We start from the raw sequence: 18469 nt of genomic DNA on the forward strand, positions 1-18469 counted from the left end.
GATTCAGTCCYCTCTCTTCCAGTAGCAACTCTCTAACTGACTGGATGAGAAGTGGTATTGAAAAAGGCCAGGACCTGGCTGTGAAGAGGTAAGGAATCTAACAACTGACAATCAGATTTGTGACATCAGATAAATGGCATAAACCCCAAGACTGTAGTGGCAACCTCCCCCAAAAGACAAAATCCACTCACACCAAAAACCTCTACAACCATCCAGTACTAAGAGCATGATGGTTTTCATGATTCAGAGCTGCAAAGGATATCTGCAATAATGACGTAGGAACTGGGAAGAGACTGACACTGTCCCAAAGGAGAGACATTTTTCAAGCACTGAGGTCTTACACCACCGTCTTGACCTCACTTGCGATGGAGCAGTCTAAAAASTCATGAACTTCTATATCCAAAAGAGCTAAAGTGTTCAGAATAAAAGGCTTTAAAAGGGATGGAGAGCAGGACCAAAAGAGCTGTATTAYTGGCAARTTWRTGARGGTTRGTACTGGAGATGTAAACTAACAACACTACAAAAGTGATGAGCTCAGATAAGCATCAACTTTGACAGAGGTCTCAGAGATTGTTTTGCTGTGAGAGTTCTTCTGATATTGTATGCTTGGTTCTTCTTACTCAGCTTGTGGAGAGTGACTTAAGCAACTCATGCTTTGAATCTGATTCAGGATTTTCAGGTGGAAAAAARGCAGAAATCCTGAGGAACTAGGAATGGTGGAACAAGCTTGCTGTAAGTCTCCATCTCATCATGCAGTTAGCAAAATCTAAAAGATGGGCAAACTCACCTGTCTCTAAGAGCACAATCGAGGGAGAAAGCAAGTTCTCCTTTTCAGTGGAAGTATCCATATATGCAAATGTGAAACCATACATAAGCTATTAACTAAATTTGTATCAAATAAATATCTACCTAAGTTATCAACTAAACCTTCAGCTGTGAGCAAAATGTGTAGGCTCTCTCAGTTCTGTGAAGGAAGGTATCCTAAGTCAAGCATGTCTCAAGTGATTCTGAAGTTATTTTCGTCCCTGTGCTTTTTATTGGGCTTTTGGAGTAAAGAAATGAAGATCTAATGTGCAAACAGTTGGGACAGTGTCCTCACAACTTACTGTGAGGAAGACAAAAGGAAACATGTATTACTTCTACAGACTATGAAGCAATGTGGAAAATGTTTCACTCAAGAATAGGAGATACACTCAATCAATGCACTTACCTACACTTTTACCTGTACTTACACTACACTTATATGAYCACCTGCTGGGAGAAACAAGCTAGTGCTAATTCTCTAAGAATGGATAATGGAGGTTCGGAGGCTGAAGCTTTCTCATTATCTAATTATGCCATTGAAAAACATCTATATAAATCGGTGTGACAGTTTACATCRTTAGGGAAGAAACTGCTCTTTCTGGGCTGTCGTCTGCATTATCATTAATATAGTATTTAAAAACAAAACTTGAATTGATACCTTGCTGTAAATCAGTAATGCATAGTCTGAACACTGTGGGAACTATTTAGTAACTAYTGAAACAGCCAGACCTTCTCAGCCCATTTCATATTCTCTTGAAGCCATTTTAGAGCAGATGTATGCCCCAGGCTGTAAACTTCTTCCATATTAACATTCATTGTCATATGCTTAAGGAAAAGCTTTGGATCAGATAAACGAGCTGCTTGGATCAGCCTCTCTACTGCCATATGATAGCCACTGTTATTCTGAACTGTCCCATCTTCACACCTGTAAGGGAATTTTAAAAAATACAAAATTAGGTACCATACAGGCCCTCGGTCACTTGCCTGACACTTTGTATCAGTGCTAAGATTACAAAACCATTAAAATAGTGCCGTGTATTTATTCACTGAAAAGAATTATATTAATTTCTAAACAGATTTTAGATTATTAGCCTGAAGAATTAAGAAGTTACAGAAAGTATATTTTTAACATGTTTTATGGTAATGAAAAGTAACAGGCTTTAATGCCAGTGCAAAGTAGCTTTGCAATATTCACAGCACATTTCATGAAAAAAGTTCGTTTCTGGGCTGGAAAACTCAGTAAAGGAATGCAAACCATTTAATGGATATAGCAAGAATTCATGTACCTGCTTGAATCCATAAAGTTTACTCAGTTTTGGCATGTAATCACTTTTGGAACAAGGCTGTGCCTAAGTGACACGCCTATATTTTTTGCAAGAGCAGAACTCACTCTTTAAGAAAACAAATAGATATACTATACCATACACATGGAAACAAGAGATAAAAAACTTCTCACTTATCCAAGGAACAAAATTAGGAGATGCATTCTTTGGGATGGATATGGAAAATAAGACCTATTACTTACAAGATAAAATGATCAAGTACAATCAAAATGGTACATATCTGACAACAAACCTTTTCAGTATTATTTGAAGAGTCTGACTAGTACTTCTTTGAATATCACTGGCATTTGAAACAAGAAATATTTCAATGGTCAACAGCATCTCAACTTCAGACAGGTAAGAYGGAATCCTCAGAAGTTTATGATATAAATTTCCTTGCAACTCTGGGTAGCAACCCAGTGATAAAGCATCTGACAATAAATGCAGAAACATGAAGAATTAGGAATACCAATACTGAACACAGATCTGTTTTCTTCTGTGTGTCACTAAATGCAGAAAAAACCAACCCCAAAGCCTTAACGGATTAGACTATTTCACCTATGAAATGGCCTGATTTGAGAACACAGAAAACAGTATTCACACATAATATTCACTGTTGTAAAATGTTTTTTTTTTGTTCAGTGGGTATTATCAGCTATGATAAAAAGCTCTGTCTGGGGACACAAAGTGTATAATAACACAAATACAATTTAGGCARAAGCTGTCAGACAGAAGTTGTTAATCATCGTTAAAGTGAAAGAACATTTGAACAGCATCTCCTGCATTTTGTCTTCTGTCAAGTAATCCCAGTAACCCAACCAATACAGCATTTCAGGGGAAAAAATGGATGAGGAAAACCAGTAATTTCAGTATTAACAAACCCAATTATCCAWCCCAGAAAGGATGGACTCTTAAAGCAGTCTTCTAACCACCACAATTCTAAGACAGAATCAAACAGTAAATAATGTAACAATATGGAGAGACCCTATGCAAAGTGGCACACACAGTATTATCTTTGCTCAGAAATGGGGAGCTGAAAACAATTACAGACTATTATCTTTTAATTGAAAGGAATTTTCTAATAGTTAGGATAAACCTATTAGCCAGGCTTCCCACATCTTAAATATTAATGATTTTACAACCACAGAGATGGTAGAATACTTCTATAGAGAAGCATCAGGAAATCTAATTTGCCTAGATTAAAAGGTGAAGATGATGCATTTTTCAACCATTTCAGGGTTCACATACCTGAAGTTTTGAAACTGAATGTAAAAAATTAATTATATCATAATTACATGTATTTCATGCCAAGTATTATGCACTGTTTCTTATTTTCAACACACCACTTGCCAATAAATATTTTGGTTACAAATAAATTCCTGAAAGTGACACAGAAAGTACTGTTTTTCTTCTTAGTCATTTCTCCCCAACATAGAGCTGATAATGAGCACATTATCCAAGGAATGTAAGGGGAGGATATTGTTTAAGAAGCAACTTACTTTTGTAATAAGTCCTTGCTTTAGACCATAAAGAACTTCTTCCCAAAGCTGTGATTAATCTTCTAAGTAAAATAAAATCAATAGAAATATTTTTGAAAAGCATGAAGTCTACTGCAGAAGATGAGACCCCAAGGTTCTTGTTCTCAAAACAGGCATTTATCAGCTTGTTAAAAAGGCAGCTGTATTCAGAAGTATCTACAATACCTGAAATGAAGAATATTCAAATAAAAATATCAATAAAAAAGAATATCAAACAAAAATCTAATTGAAGAATAATTTTTTCAGTCAGTACCTAGATCAGAACTCTTGTCTCTATCAGCAAGATGGAACATGGTTGGGATAACATGAATGCTTCATTTATCAGAAGTCTTTTTATACAGTAGTTCATTCACATTGTGAAGGGCAAGTACTAAGGTTCAAGTAATAATCTGCTGCCAAACCCAACAGAATCAGATACAAATACGTTCACTTGCTCAAACCTATAAATACAATGTTCATCTGATCTCTCAGACTTAAGACTTCCATCAGGAAAAATTCCCTTGRTACTTCCATTTCTGCTTCTGCTCTTACTCTACCTGCCTCATTTCTGGCAGGACTGAGCAGCCTTGTATTCACCTCATAACTCAAAGAACTAGATCCTTTCAGTATTCTCTAAGCAGATGGTCTTCCAACCAATCTCTCCTAACATATCCAAAAACATACACTAGCAATAGACTGAAACCTACACACAGGAATCAGCTGAGCTTTCCTCAGTGAAACCAAAGTAACTGGGTATCTCATTTTGAAGTACTTGTCCAAAATTTGCAAGATRAATTGAGCCCTGAGAGAGCACTCAGTTCTTAACATGCTATGTAAGAGATGCCTATGTTAGTTAGCTCATTTAAAGAAAAATATCCCCACCTCATACACCTGAAAGTAAGATAAAATTAATTGTGCCAGTGATATCCCTACTTTATCTCATTCAGGTTTTTCCTGTTACCCTGTGTAACTGAGCAAAAGAGGACAAGTGTACATCCAAGTGTGTGTGCACATGTGCAGCAAGAGCTGCAAGTACAACACATATTTTAACTAACRCTGCACTCTTTGGAAAAAAAGACACAGGTTTGTATAAACCCRTATCACTTCTTCAATAAGTTTTAGTTAGAAAACACTCCAAGAACAGCACAGGATTATCTGTTAAATTTTTAGCTCTTAACACAGTATAATTTTCTTTACTTACCAGAATGTTTCTGCAAATCTGGTAAGTTCTGCAGAACTTCAAATGCCTGCCTGTACAAACTTTTCCTCAAGTATTTGTGCACTATTGCACATAACAGATGATGTCGATTGACGATGTCCATTTTATCACAGGGCCACAATGGTGCGTCTGTGATCCACTCTGATTCTGCAGCAAACAACAGTGCAGCATTATTTCAAGGAACTGGAATTTCTGGATGCTGAGACTTTTGGCTGTTAGGAATGTACTGTGAACTATACCARGAGACAAATTTCAGAATTGCACAGAAAGTGCAGCTGAAGTTATTAATTCGTTCCTTATGACCAATACTCCTCAGACTGATCTCTGAACCTTTATATTATAAATCACCCCTTCTGTGAAATAACACTGCAGTAAAATGGACTATCAGTGGCATATATAAATATATACGTATCTATATACATCTGTGAAACTGAATAGCAAATCCTCAATTTGAGGATGTTTCTCAAACATTCTACTTTTACACTTCAGAATTTCTTCTTTTCAGCAGATCAGAATTCCAAAAAGCCATATGCAATAATTGCAGAAATATGGTACTGTTCTAAAGCAATTATATTAAATGGGAATACTGTGAGGCGCAAAGGAACACTGCATCTACCCAAGCCAGAAATTTTTTTGACACTGAATATTCCCTGGTTCAAAGGAAAACTACATGGGACAGGGTCATTTTCCATGCTGCACTCCTCCCTCATTACAGCAGATTTTTTAGTAGAATGGTGTTGACAGCAGACTACTGTGAATTCTTCTGAAAAAATCAGGCATTAGTTCTAATACTTCTTATATTTATCAAGAAGAATACTAACCAGTAAGATGGAACACATTTTCTTTGTTGTGCCAATATTATTAACTGTATTTATTAACACAAACAAGCTTGTAACTCTGATTTGAAATCTGTCATAGAAGTGAACTGTTCAAAATTAAGTCAAAACTCTAAGACAGGCTTACCTCTCAATACCCTCGTTGCTCCATCCAAATTTCCAGAATGAAGAAAGATTTCTGCAGCTTTGTTAACAATCTGACATCTCGATGCTGACCTCCCGGCACCTACAAGTCCTTTTAAGAGTGTAAAGTCTATCTGCAGCTCATGTAGTTTATCCAAAACCTTCCTTCCCTAGTATAACAGGAAGAAGGGAAAGGGGGAAGGTTGGAGAAAGCARTGGTATACCATAGAGTATATTTATATGAAATAGAGTAGATTTAATTTGGTGATACAAATTTACAGGCATTGGTTCAGTTATCCAGACTGAGTCAGGGGTGAAGTATAGTAAAATTTCTAATGAAGAGTTTGTTTTTTGTTACTGTGTAGAGAAAAAACTACCAACCTATGGTTGAAGAGTTCCCAACACACTATTATCCATAACATTATTTCTACTGTGTAATGTCCAATACAGTACTTTTTAATATACTTTGTAATTAATTTGTATTTGCTTACTTTGGTTTATTAATATTTTTGATTCCATTCAGTACTACATAGTTTACAAAATTCTGAAAGATCATACAGAGAGCTTTCATTTTGCAGCAGAGATGCAACTGTTAAACTGAAATAATTACTTCAGCGTAAGTCAAAGCAAACACTGATGAATGTATGCAACAAGACAATAAACTGGAAGAAGTTGGGCCTATCTGGCCAACACTGTAACAATCAATAAATTTATCATCAGATTCCAGATTGATATTTAGACTGGTTTAGTACAGAGGCTTCATCTTAACAACTTTTTGGCTATCCCTTTCAGTCAAAAATGGAAGAAAGRTAGCAAAGATAATTAATATTTGAATCTAAAAATAAGAATGAACGAGTCAADGTGAGATATCAAAATAATGTCCCCAGCAAGGCAGGGGCCACACAGAATTAAGTACTTGTCCCACATGGTTGCACCTTGTTAGTCAAGCAACATGAACAAAACTCCAAACCAGATGTGTTTCAGCTCTTGCTGAGCAGATGCACCAATGAGGAGRTGGCTTATTAAAAACTGTGGTTATGTGTAAGCATTCACTGTGATGGCAGAATGAGGGCCATGGAGGCAGAGGGAAAGAGAGGTTTAGGAKAACAGAGAAGTTGACAGAAAGTTACTTATTAAGAAGCTCATTTTTTAAAAAATGCTTTATGCATATGTACATATACACTATGGACTGGTATGTATTCAAAACTGGACACTTTTGAAGGTGTACAGGTATCTATAATTTATTTCAGCTTAACTCATAAAAATACTGCAGTTAACATTTAAGGAGTAAAGAATCCATTCAACTGTAGATGTATGAGCTTGAAGGGGAAATTTACACACCAGAAAGATTCAGGTGAAACTTGAAATCTAAGTGCAAACCAGAAATGAMATACAAAATTAAGGAAGATCTATGTCTATTCCACCCTTCTGGCAAAAGAAGTGRCCACTAGGAAGTGGTCTTTATAGGAAAATCAAAAATATGTAGCTAAAAGCAGAAAAATGACCCATAAAGGAAAAGCACTCAATTAAAATGCAGTTGTAGAATGAGATCCTTAATTGGATTAGAACCTCTGCCCAATTCTCTGAAATATTAAAAAGCTGAGTAAAAATAAACCATAACAATGTCTTTCAAGAAGAGCTCGAAATATGAAGTGGATGRAGTAGCTGCCAAAGCTGCATTAACRTTACAGAATGCTCTACAAGTAAGTATAAAGAAAGCAGCCTAATGTTGCTTGAAAAGCTGTCTCTACAGAAGACATATACAGGTTGCAAATCTGCATGCTCTTTTAAGTAYATCTGTTTTGTGAACTTTCCTTACCTCTTACCATACAAAGAATATTCTCTTCAGGACTAAGGAGCAYACGTATTTTACCCCTGAGACCCACCGAATGTCAAAGCTCTGCAATAAAGGGGTTTGATGTTCATGAAAAAAATKATCTGAAAAGCACATTTAGAGTTTCAAGGAGTCCAACATATTCATAAAACAGCACAGGGCATGTTCCTAAAGCCAAAATTAAYTTGGGCAGAGCAGGAAGAGCAAATCCATTACTACCTTACTTTCTGGACCACCTTTTGGGAAAAAAAAAGATACGGTATCAAGTAGATAGTAGCCCATAATGTGCTACATATAATGGAGTGAAACTGGTAGAGAGAGGTAAGAATGACAAGTTTCCCGAAGCAGAGATCAGCTTGGGATCTGCCAGTTCTGAGAAAAATCATTCAGAGCAGAGCCTCATTCACAGTCTGATATGGTCAACACAGGTTGTCTACAAGGCTGTTTCAGGATCTTGGTCAGYAATCTCTTGAGAAGCAGGTTTGATACCTAACTCAACACTCTCAAAGAAACAAAAGATCTTTTGCTCTAGACATGAAATAAATCATAGTACTGTGAGAAGCATTAGAAGTTACTAATACATTTAGTAAATCATGTTGCACAAAAGTAAGACTACAAATGATTTTCACACCTTGCACCTCTGAAATTAGGACATGAAAATGAATCTTCTCGGAATACCAAGGGTTGTGCAATCCAAGTATCAGGGTCKCCCTTAAGATGGATCTGGAAAAGAGGCTAAAATTCATGAAGKCATACAAACACTGTATGCTGAAGAAGACAGCCAAAATGCAAGCCAAAGGAAATTCCTCAGTGGCCACATGAGCACTACCACTCCTCAAGGGCAAGAATTTGTTGTCTTTGTCTCTCATTATGTCTTCCATGGTGAGGAATACCTTAACTGCTCTAACTGTTAAGTTTTTGGGACAAAATGCGTAATAAGTTCTAGTGCAGTATTACCCAAGTGCTAATGCAAATACCCTCTCTCCTTCCCTTTACCCTTACACTGATACCACACTGTCCTGCAGCTTGACAGTGTACTTCCTGCTGAAGACCATTCAACTCAAGAAGCTGATACTGCAAAATTAATGATTCATCAGAACAGATACCCTGTCTCTAGACTAAGCACCTCTATCAAATGATCTCCTGGGACTTGGCTTGACCTTGGAAACAGACTGAGTGGTGTGCAGGTTTTCTACATAACAGAATTCCTGAAGGTCATCCCTTAGAGACAATTGTACAAAAGACAATATAATTCCTTGGTGCATACCAGAAAGGGTTTCCTGATGATAATTCATGAAAAAAGCCAATCCAAAACCTCAGGAGACAAAAGGGAATGAGATTGTTTGTTTCTGTTCATAAAAATTCATGCTAGAAATCATCCTCCTCTGGGATGAGGAACATCCCAGTACAGCATAATTATGAAAGGATGAGCCCAAGCTCAGAATGAGATCACTGACCAAAACACAYTCTAAAATCCCTAGTGGTTTATATTATTTCTTACGCTCTCACTTGACATGTTGCTTTCTATAAGAAAATAATTCCTGTAAGAAAAAACAGTTTGGTCTGCACTAGTTCCTTCCAGGAAAACAAAGACAAATTTAACATTGAAATGGATCTTGCTGCAGTGAAATCATGACCAATACTGCCTGGGGCCTAAGGTATCTAAAACATCCAGTCAAAAGTCTGTGCAATATTTGACAATAAAGATATGATTGTAAAGGATTTCTTTGTGATGTCTGAGTTTTGCAAGATTCACAGAACTTAGAAACTTAGATTCAACGGAAGAAATGCACTTCCAGCAGTGTTMTGAGGAACAAGCAGTTCACCAAGTGCAGCCTTGCAACACTGCTTTTCTGTCTTCCAAGCCTTATCCATTCCATTTGAGATTAGATGCAAGAACACCAGTGMAGGAAAATGCCCTAACTTCTCTAAATATCACTTGAACTGGGAGGTTTCAGAATGCAGCATGATTACCAGGTGGAAGAAAGTGACGTTTCTGGGAAACAATTTCATCAGCAGCTCACCCCAGAATATCAGGAAGATCTGTCTCTTAGCTCAGACTCAACCTCAGCTCAGAAAAATCACAAGCTGAACCTAAGCAATCAGATTCTAGGTTGCAAGACAAGGTTATGATGGGCTCCATAGAAGAGTACTGCTCAGAAAGGTACAATAAAATGCTTCAGTCCAGCTGGACAATTAAGAAGTACTAAGATGCCAGGGCAGGTCGCACACCCAGATATTCCACTAGAGAAACACAGTTTAATATACAGAAATTCTAATTCTTTTTCTTCCAGTTAGGTTCCTGTAGCCCTGCATACCTTTATCCACTGCAGTACTTTGTGATATGAATACATTACGCTTATCCCAGTCCTTCCAATAAAAAGTCTGTCTGTTTCATTAGGGTGTGAATTTTTCATGACTAGAAAGAAAAAGAAAAAGCCTTTTTTATAAAAAAAATCACAAAAATGCAGTTTTAAAGAAATTACACAGACTTCAAAAATATAGTCCTTGTGAAAATACTAAATACATTTTCTGAAGTATTTGCCATTAAAAGTAGCAACTTGCTAAGTCTTAGCACCAGAAATAAGAACAAATAACTTATTTTATACAAGTAAGTTTATTCATACGATACTGCATAGCAGTCTAAATCATCCATAAAATGCTTGGACATGTAATGGCATCATTTAATAACATCATTGGTTGTAAAGTAAGCTTTACATTTTCTGGCAACATGAAGCAATTTTGGTAATTGCAGAACTGAGAATTTACAAGCTTTTCCCATATTATTATACAACCTCTTTGGAAGCACTGTTGGTATTTTAGAGCAGTAGTCTCAAATAAGGGTGTGAGCACAACAGTACATTCAGCTGTGGAAATACTTTTTGTACTACTAGAAAATAAAAATAAATAAAGTATTTTAAAATGCAGATTTATATCACATCTGTAATTTCTATTTCTGTGTATGGTTTATAATGCATTTAATATATTGGTTTAGTAGCACATGTATGTAATATATAAAGAAATAAACTGGGGGAGACTGCTCAAAAATTTTTTACTGATGGAGGTGCCAAACAACTCTCCTAGTTGGGAGACCACTGCTCTAGGGAAGACAGCTCCATGCTCTAACAAAATGCTCTTCCTGTGTCACAACTGGAAGCTCTGACAGCTTTTTTTATAATATGAATGTCTGTGGTCAGAAAGGTCATGTCACATACCTGGAATAAAAATTGATTATGATTTTGTACACAGAACAGGTAGAAAAATATCTCTGTAGTCCTTTATAAAATGATTTAACATTCCACTGACACTTCACCAAGCTTCAGTGATCTGCAAACTCATGACGAAGAACGATACACATATGCAAGTGAAGTGGCTTAGGGAGGGAAGAGCAAGAAAACCTACCAGAACACCTGCCAGAACTATTAAAACATTGTGTTCTTGAGCACCCAGCCCTTGCAGAAACCTTTGGTTCTTCAGGGAACAAAATAATTTTAAAAATCCAACTTACTAAAATCAAATTATAAGTTGTATACATGATGTTCATGTATACATGATGTTCATGTAACCATGAAGTTCAATGTGCTTTAAAATACACAACTATATATATATTTACAGTGCTAAAGTTTATGCTATTAACAGTGTGACACTTCACATGACAATACTTAAATACACTTGGCTTTGTCCTGAGCATAGRCCATTTTTATTAAAAGATCATGAATTCTGGGCACTCTTTTTGATTTCACAAAAATCAACTGTTCCTCCTTCAGAACTTTCCTTGACTTTAAGTGTAAGCAACTATATATTTTACTTCTACTGGAAAATTGTTCTACTGAAGATGACAGCTGACTGTATTTGCACCTCAAAAAATTCAGAATATTGTAAAGTAACTAATAATCAGAGAACTATATTAATTACTTTTTTATCCCTTCTAAAAACTGCTCAAAAAGCATTTCTTGCATCTTAATTTTACCTGCATCAGCAAAATCACAAAAAGGAACTCCTGGTSTGTCTGTCTCAGAATCTTTGGTTAGAATTTCAGCAACAGATAAAAATAATTTCTGAAGATCATCAATATGTTCACATCCAGTTCTTGCATTAAGATACAAAGCTCCCAGCTTGGTCCAATCCCTTTTTTCCTTGCAATGCTGCAAAGAAGGCAAAGGATGAATATGAGCAAACCTGCTTCCAGAAAACCAAACAGAAAATATACTGAAATTTGAGATACAAACTTGGGATAGACTTAAAGGAGAAAAAAAAATGGAAACAAAATGCTACCGCCAAGAACYTTCATGTTGATATGGCAGTTACATGTTGCCAAACTTGCATGGACTGCTAATTACTTCTGTCCCTCAAGAAATTAAATTMATTTTTTCATGTCATGACCCCAATTGAGAAAGCTCATAACTTATTTACCCTATTTAGGAACTGGCATTTATTCAGGTTTTTTTTTTCCCATGATGCATGCTGAATTTATGGTTATTTTCTACAGGAATTAGTCTTTTGCTTGCCAGATCACTTGATGGCTTTGGTGTTAGAGGAGTAAAAATTCAGTCCTGTTTTCTCCCTTTTTATATTTCAGTCTCTGGATCTTCACAGGATATGCAACAATATGTAAACTAGATTATAATTATGCATAATGAGTAATCTGACCTTGAACATGAAAGACACAAGTGTCCAAATGAAGAATGTTTTACAATATTTTCTTATTCTTTAAAATACCTGCTTAGTGTTGTCAATGGTAGCTTTTATAATTGTGTATTTTTATAGTAGATATGAATTCTATCTGCTAAATAACGTATTAAATGAATTTTCGGTGAGGAATGATGTAACACTATCAATTACAAGCACAACAAATATGAAGCATAGGCAATAACTGCTAAAAGTTAAAAAATCTTTGAATTAGAGGCAAGACGAAAGTAAAAACTACCAGTGTGTAAATTAAAATACTGACATTATAGAAAGGGCAAAGATAGTTTTCTCCTGCCTGTTAAGCCTTCCCAAACATGGCTTTGCATGAAAGTATTTTATCATATGCTCACTTTACTTAATAATAAAGCCCTCTAATTACAAAAGGTGTAGAGATCATTATTTCTTTCTTTAAAAGAGGTCACGAAGAACGCACATACTGTACCTGAATYTCAGCCACTGCCAAGTTGAAATCAAAAATCCATGTCTTCTCAAAATATCTTTCCTTTAATCTTCCATATGAAAAAGAAAATACTTMATTTTTACACATCCTATTGAACTAGCAGAAGGTTAATAACAAATTATCACRTATCAACAATAAACTGATTTGATTTTTGATCCTATTTGCTTCTCATTACATGAACTGCRCACTGAAAACACTCATTTAAAATCTTGCCAAGGGAAGTTAGCACATTTATTAAACAAATAAKTGAGCACAGCTATTTTCAGAGAATATATTCCATTGTGTCAGTAGAAATGTATGTGAAAAGATACAAATAAGACTTCCAGTCCACCAAGTAAATGCAGAACTGCATTGTTGATGTTTCTGACAAATTGAGAATTGCTTCCTTGAAGTTCCTTGGAGCACAACAGTTTATTCTGCTGCTGCTACTGAAACACTGGRTACATCTCCCCAGTGCCACGCTATCCTGTAGAGATACATAACTTACATAACCCACACAACCTACACATGAATGTGYCAAGACATGATTTGAAGTAGCACAGCTGCTCAGTCTTCATAGGTACAGATCATTTCTCACCTTCCGCTGAACACACATACACACAGAGGCAACCTGGAAGAGGTCATGCCTTTGTGAATCAGATKCCTGATACAAAAAGATATAAAAAATACCACCAACACGTGTAGTAAGTTGCACTGTTAAAACACTGGGATCCATGGCTGAAAGTACWACATGGGAAAAGTATGCAAAAGCAGCAAATAATTTCTACAGTGCTTCCAGCTGGAACTGTGGCGGCTTGTTTTCAGACAGCAGATGCTGCATATTTGGTTTCCTCTAAGAATCAAAGGTACATTTATGAATCATAAATATAGTTTCTCAACTCGCACGTGTGTACATGCTGCTGATGATACAAAAAAGTATCATAATCTTGTTGAAGTGATGGGGACGCATCAACAGTTTTGGAACAGATTTGTCATTTTGCCCAGCATATTCCAGCACTACTTAAAAGATGACCCTCCTCCTTAGTAGTGYTGGCACAAATGTTTATGAAGTCACACTGTAAAGGAAACTAGAAAATTACTTCAGATTATACTTATTCTTATTGCCTAGAAAGGTTATTTATGGCAGAAGTACTGTTTACTTATGTGGGCCTAAATGATATATGAAACCATGATGTTTCTAATTTGACTAGCTATATGAAATTGTATCACAGCTAGCATAYGATTGTACAATGATGATTGATGTGAAAAAAACTAGTAACTGCAGTCAGAATCAAAGTTTTGAACTYAATAACCTTGATCTTTGAAGCACAATAGATTAACAGTGCTTTAAAATACAATGAAGCATGATTTGATAGTTTTTCGTTAAAAGTATCTTTTAAAGATTTTACATAAATTTATAAAAAAAGAGATTGAACAAGGAAAKAGATACAATTAGAAAATAGCGCCTAAAGACATACCTGGATCTTATGTTCAATACAGTACTTATATCCCAACTGGAAACTTGCAATTGGTGAAGTAACTTTAAAATGTAGTCAAAATGCTCAAACTCGAGGAACATACCAGCATCAATGAGCTGTAATATCAAATAATGTAAGAAAAGTAAGCTTACAAAATTTTTGATGACTTAACGTATCTTCAAAGATAAATGGCAAACAACWTTGGGAAAAACACATCACAGTGAAACTCAGTCAAAACCAAAGGAATAAAAGAAAACTGGTACTACAAATTCAGCTATTCACAATAACACTTTTAATATTGTTTCAGTACTGTTTTTTAAAGTGATATGTTTGAGTTTTAAAACAGGAAATRTATTTCAGAAATTCCAACAAGCAGCAGTAGTACAAACAAAACTCACCTTACAAAAGGTACTGATTAATGTAGGCACAGCATTTCTTATATTCAAAGAAGCCACATGCTCAAAAACTTTCAGGAGAACATCTACAGCTGGCTAATATAGACAAAAAAAGCACAATCAGTTTTGCAAACTCTGTTCAATTAGAAAGCTTAGAGATTCTGTAATAGGAACTTCTGAATTACTCCACTCACCCATGATTTGAGTACCAGAGTAAAAACAAACCTGTTATTACAAATGGCATAGTACTCAAAAAATGAAAACTATGAAACTAAGATTTAAAAGTATTACAAAGTCACCTACCAGTCTCTTGATTTGTACAACTACATTCAGTATCTGAAATACTTCCTGCAACAAACAATTGTTGAGCAGTGAAACAAGAAGATCATTCAGCACTTCAGAAGCAAAATCCACACCAGGAGTAACTTCTCTGTAATACTGCACAAATATTTGAACTGGAAAAGCAATTAATTGAATTTCATTTCAGAACAACTGATGCTAAACATTTTAACAAGTTATTTCCTTACATTTTATACACAGTTTAACAACCCTTATTTGTCCAAGATATTACAGGGCAGGGATATGAAGAAAYATAGGTGAAAGGATCCAGTTTGAACCTTAGTAGAAACAGACCRACTATTACAAAACATCTCCTATCATTGAGCTGAGCACTGTAAGMCCTGTAGGTTTCAAGAAAGCTTAGCTGGTTTGGTGCAGCGCAAGAAAAATGCACAAACTCAGGTTAGATTTGGTATGTATATTGAAGTAGTAAGGCCTTTCCAGACAGGAAGCTCCAGGAAGTGAAATGCAGTGTTAGAGCAGACGTCTCACAACCTGCAGTCTGCTGGTACCCAGTGTTACCCACATTGAAACACTCGTGTTCTGCATGGGAACACTGCAGCACAGGGTGCAACTGAATTCCCTGTTCACATTCTGCTACACTCTAAGAAGCTTTCAAAAACTTAAAGACTGCCCAGGACTGGTTTAAAGGGAATCACTGTCCAGAGTAAAAACAAAAAAAAAGTCCTTTCTGACAGAACTCAAAAGCTCAGATTGATCTGAATAAACTGCAGTCCCTAAAATGTGTTCATCATATTGCTTGCATATATGGTGTGAAAACTAAACTAAAGCTGTTTGGGGTGGGTGCATTAGCAACACTTAATATCAAGAGTTTCCATTCTCAAGTTTCGGGGTTTTTGATGTCTGCCCAGGGTGTTCAAAAGCACCTTAATAAAATTTGGGTTCTGGTAAGTCTCCCTCCTGCCCCATTTACCTATTTTTACTCCCAATCCAGTTACAGTCAGGCTAAGTTCATTTTATGTGGAAGTAAGATTTCTAACAAYCTCCTGAGGTAACTGCATATCTAAATATCTAGCCTTATAGGGAAACTGAACCATGAAAACACAGGGATTCAGTGTATTCATTAATTTGAAATAAGAACTTYTTATTCACTGCAGAAGTGGTAACCATTTCTCTCTTGACAGCCTATTTAATTTGCTTAAGTATCAAAGATACATTAAGAGCTACTATTATATCATACCTGCACGTTTTAGGAGGCCTGATTCTTTGATACTAATGTATGTCCTAAGAATTGCCATGCAAATCTGTAAAAAAAGAAAGAAATACAGTAATTATATAAAAATGCAAGCTCAGTTTATAACAAACAAAATAATTACCCACAAACATTGAGTTCTATTATGTAATGAGCTTTAMATTGCTTCTGTTTAAGCCATACATACTGACAAATGATGTAGGAAGGTAATGGGGTCTGTAGGCAAAGGCTCTGTCAAAAGTCCAGCGAATCAAACAGAAGAAAAATGCAGATTAAATGTTTCGGAAAGAGGCTGTTGGGACCAAACATGTGAGCACGTGTGTGTATATACCCATAGCAAACAAAAMAAGAAGAGAAATTTGAAAATGCAGTTACTTTTAAACTAGTATAAATGTGGCAACCTGTGAAAAAAGAAAGGGAAGCAAAAAGGCAAAAGTGAAAAATGATAAGTAAACGTTACATGAATGTACCAACTAAGATTTCAAAAAATCATCCAGAAAAAAAGATGGTAACACCAATTGTCAYAAAGAATCACTCATAAGGACACAGAACAAAAAGCTCACAATTAACTTGATTTACTGAGCCATTTTACCACAGACTGACTTGACTGAAAAAAAAATTCCGCACCTAGATATTTTATTGTTATTTGGAACATTCTTGTCTTAACATTTTAAGCTGTCACCTTTCTGATACTCACACATTTTGCTCCATCTCTGCAGATGAACAAATAAAGACTACTGATATTATATCTCAGAATTCCAAGTTAGAGAAAACTCCCACCCKCCCTTTCAGAAATTCTCTGTCACCTCTGGAACATTTACAGTCTTTCTGGACAGCATTGTAAATGCGTCATATGTAATTCTATTTTGTAAAATAGTGAAACATCAAGACAAAGAAAATGCCCTAAATTAGTAGTTATGGTAGTACAGAACWGAATCAGGTTTATTTTTACATGTAACTTCAGAATTACACAGGATTCACTCATGAAGTCTGTTATACAGCAAATGAATTATCATCAAAGCAGAAGATACTGGTTTATGGCCAAGACTTCTATCTTTTTTTAAAACCATTAACCTGTTCAGATCACCAAGCCAAAGAATACAATAATTGTACATCTAAGAATAAATAAAGCTTATTTTTATTTTGAAGCAGTACTGTAATGTTGAACCATAGTCCAAGGTGTACCTTTCAAAAATCACACAAAATTTTTGATCATTAATATATGTGAAGTGTCACTTGGCAACAGGTTAACTCATCTAATACAAATCTATACTCCCAGGTGACTGAGGCCATTTCCAGAACAAACTTCAGCACATGCTTGCAGTATGGAAATTAGTTTGCTTTCTTTTGGAATGCGTTTTTCTCCTTCTTTGGACTGACTCCCAAAAAAAGCCAAGATTGCATCTGGAGCTCTAACTGTTCCAAGTATTAATGAAATTGCTTGGAAAACTCACTCGTAGTAGTATTTAAAAAAAAACAAAACAAAAAAAACAAAAAATGGGACATGCTCTATTACATTAGTAAAAGAAACTAGATACATAATTCATTCAGTTTCTAAAAGGCTTCAGTTGATTTAGTTGTTCCAATTTTGAAAGGTGCAACTGCACCCACAGACTGTAAAAAATGTGAGAATCTTTAAATTTTGACTTAACTGTAATTGATTTTGAATGAAGGTACATAAAAGAAATGATTCCCATGTTCAAAAAGCAGTATAAATCACACTATTCTGTCATCTATCAGTTGATTCCAAAACTCATTTAACATGACAATTTAATAAAAASCGTAAGAAAGGCCTCTGTATGTCATACAATCAACCAACTCTCCAGTAAAACATGGTCCTACTACAGTAACACAGAGGTGTTTATTCAAAAGAACAAGCACAAGAATTCCCTAAATACTTGAGCATCTCCCAGTCAGTACAGATTCTAATMCTTAATAAGGAATAAAATCCCATACCGCATTTTTTTTTTCAGAGATCAAAAAATCTGATCTGATCTGATCCTGGTTCATCCAGGATCCATCTTACAGGAAGTTTCTGTATGCTGTGGAATCTTTGAGATGCACACTCCCTATCCACTACAGCTGAAACTGTTCAAAAGGTTGCAAGATCATTTAGTGGTGGTTAGAGACAGCAATAAAAGAACACTGTAAAGTCTAATTTCTTTAGGAAGCCATATAAAAAAACCACAAAAAACCACCACAGCAGTAGCATAAACCCAAGTGACTGAAGTTGCAAGACAACACTAATGAAGACAGAAATT

General features: G+C 35.6%; 1 protein-coding gene across 1 annotated transcript in view; it reads right to left on the minus strand.

Moving 5' to 3' along the window:
• Positions 1-1503: 1503 nt before the first annotated feature.
• TOPAZ1 (testis and ovary specific TOPAZ 1) overlaps positions 1504-18469 on the minus strand; it is a 38927-nt gene continuing 21961 nt past the window's right edge. Inside the window, exons 11-22 of the mRNA XM_057372728.1 lie at positions 16197-16260; positions 14960-15111; positions 14660-14752; positions 14262-14377; positions 12787-12853; positions 11626-11800; positions 9974-10074; positions 5826-5991; positions 4845-5009; positions 3626-3829; positions 2380-2557; positions 1504-1729 (exon numbers count right to left, since the gene is read on the minus strand). Coding sequence (XP_057228711.1) covers positions 1516-1729; positions 2380-2557; positions 3626-3829; positions 4845-5009; positions 5826-5991; positions 9974-10074; positions 11626-11800; positions 12787-12853; positions 14262-14377; positions 14660-14752; positions 14960-15111; positions 16197-16260 — 1695 coding nt within the window. The 3' untranslated portion in view covers positions 1504-1515. The remainder of the gene's footprint in view (positions 1730-2379; positions 2558-3625; positions 3830-4844; positions 5010-5825; positions 5992-9973; positions 10075-11625; positions 11801-12786; positions 12854-14261; positions 14378-14659; positions 14753-14959; positions 15112-16196; positions 16261-18469) is intronic.

The sequence above is a fragment of the Malurus melanocephalus genome, unplaced genomic scaffold, assembly GCF_030028575.1.
Source record: "Malurus melanocephalus ecotype Western Australia unplaced genomic scaffold, MMel_1.1 scaffold_177, whole genome shotgun sequence".
Taxonomy (NCBI): Eukaryota; Metazoa; Chordata; class Aves; order Passeriformes; family Maluridae; genus Malurus; species Malurus melanocephalus.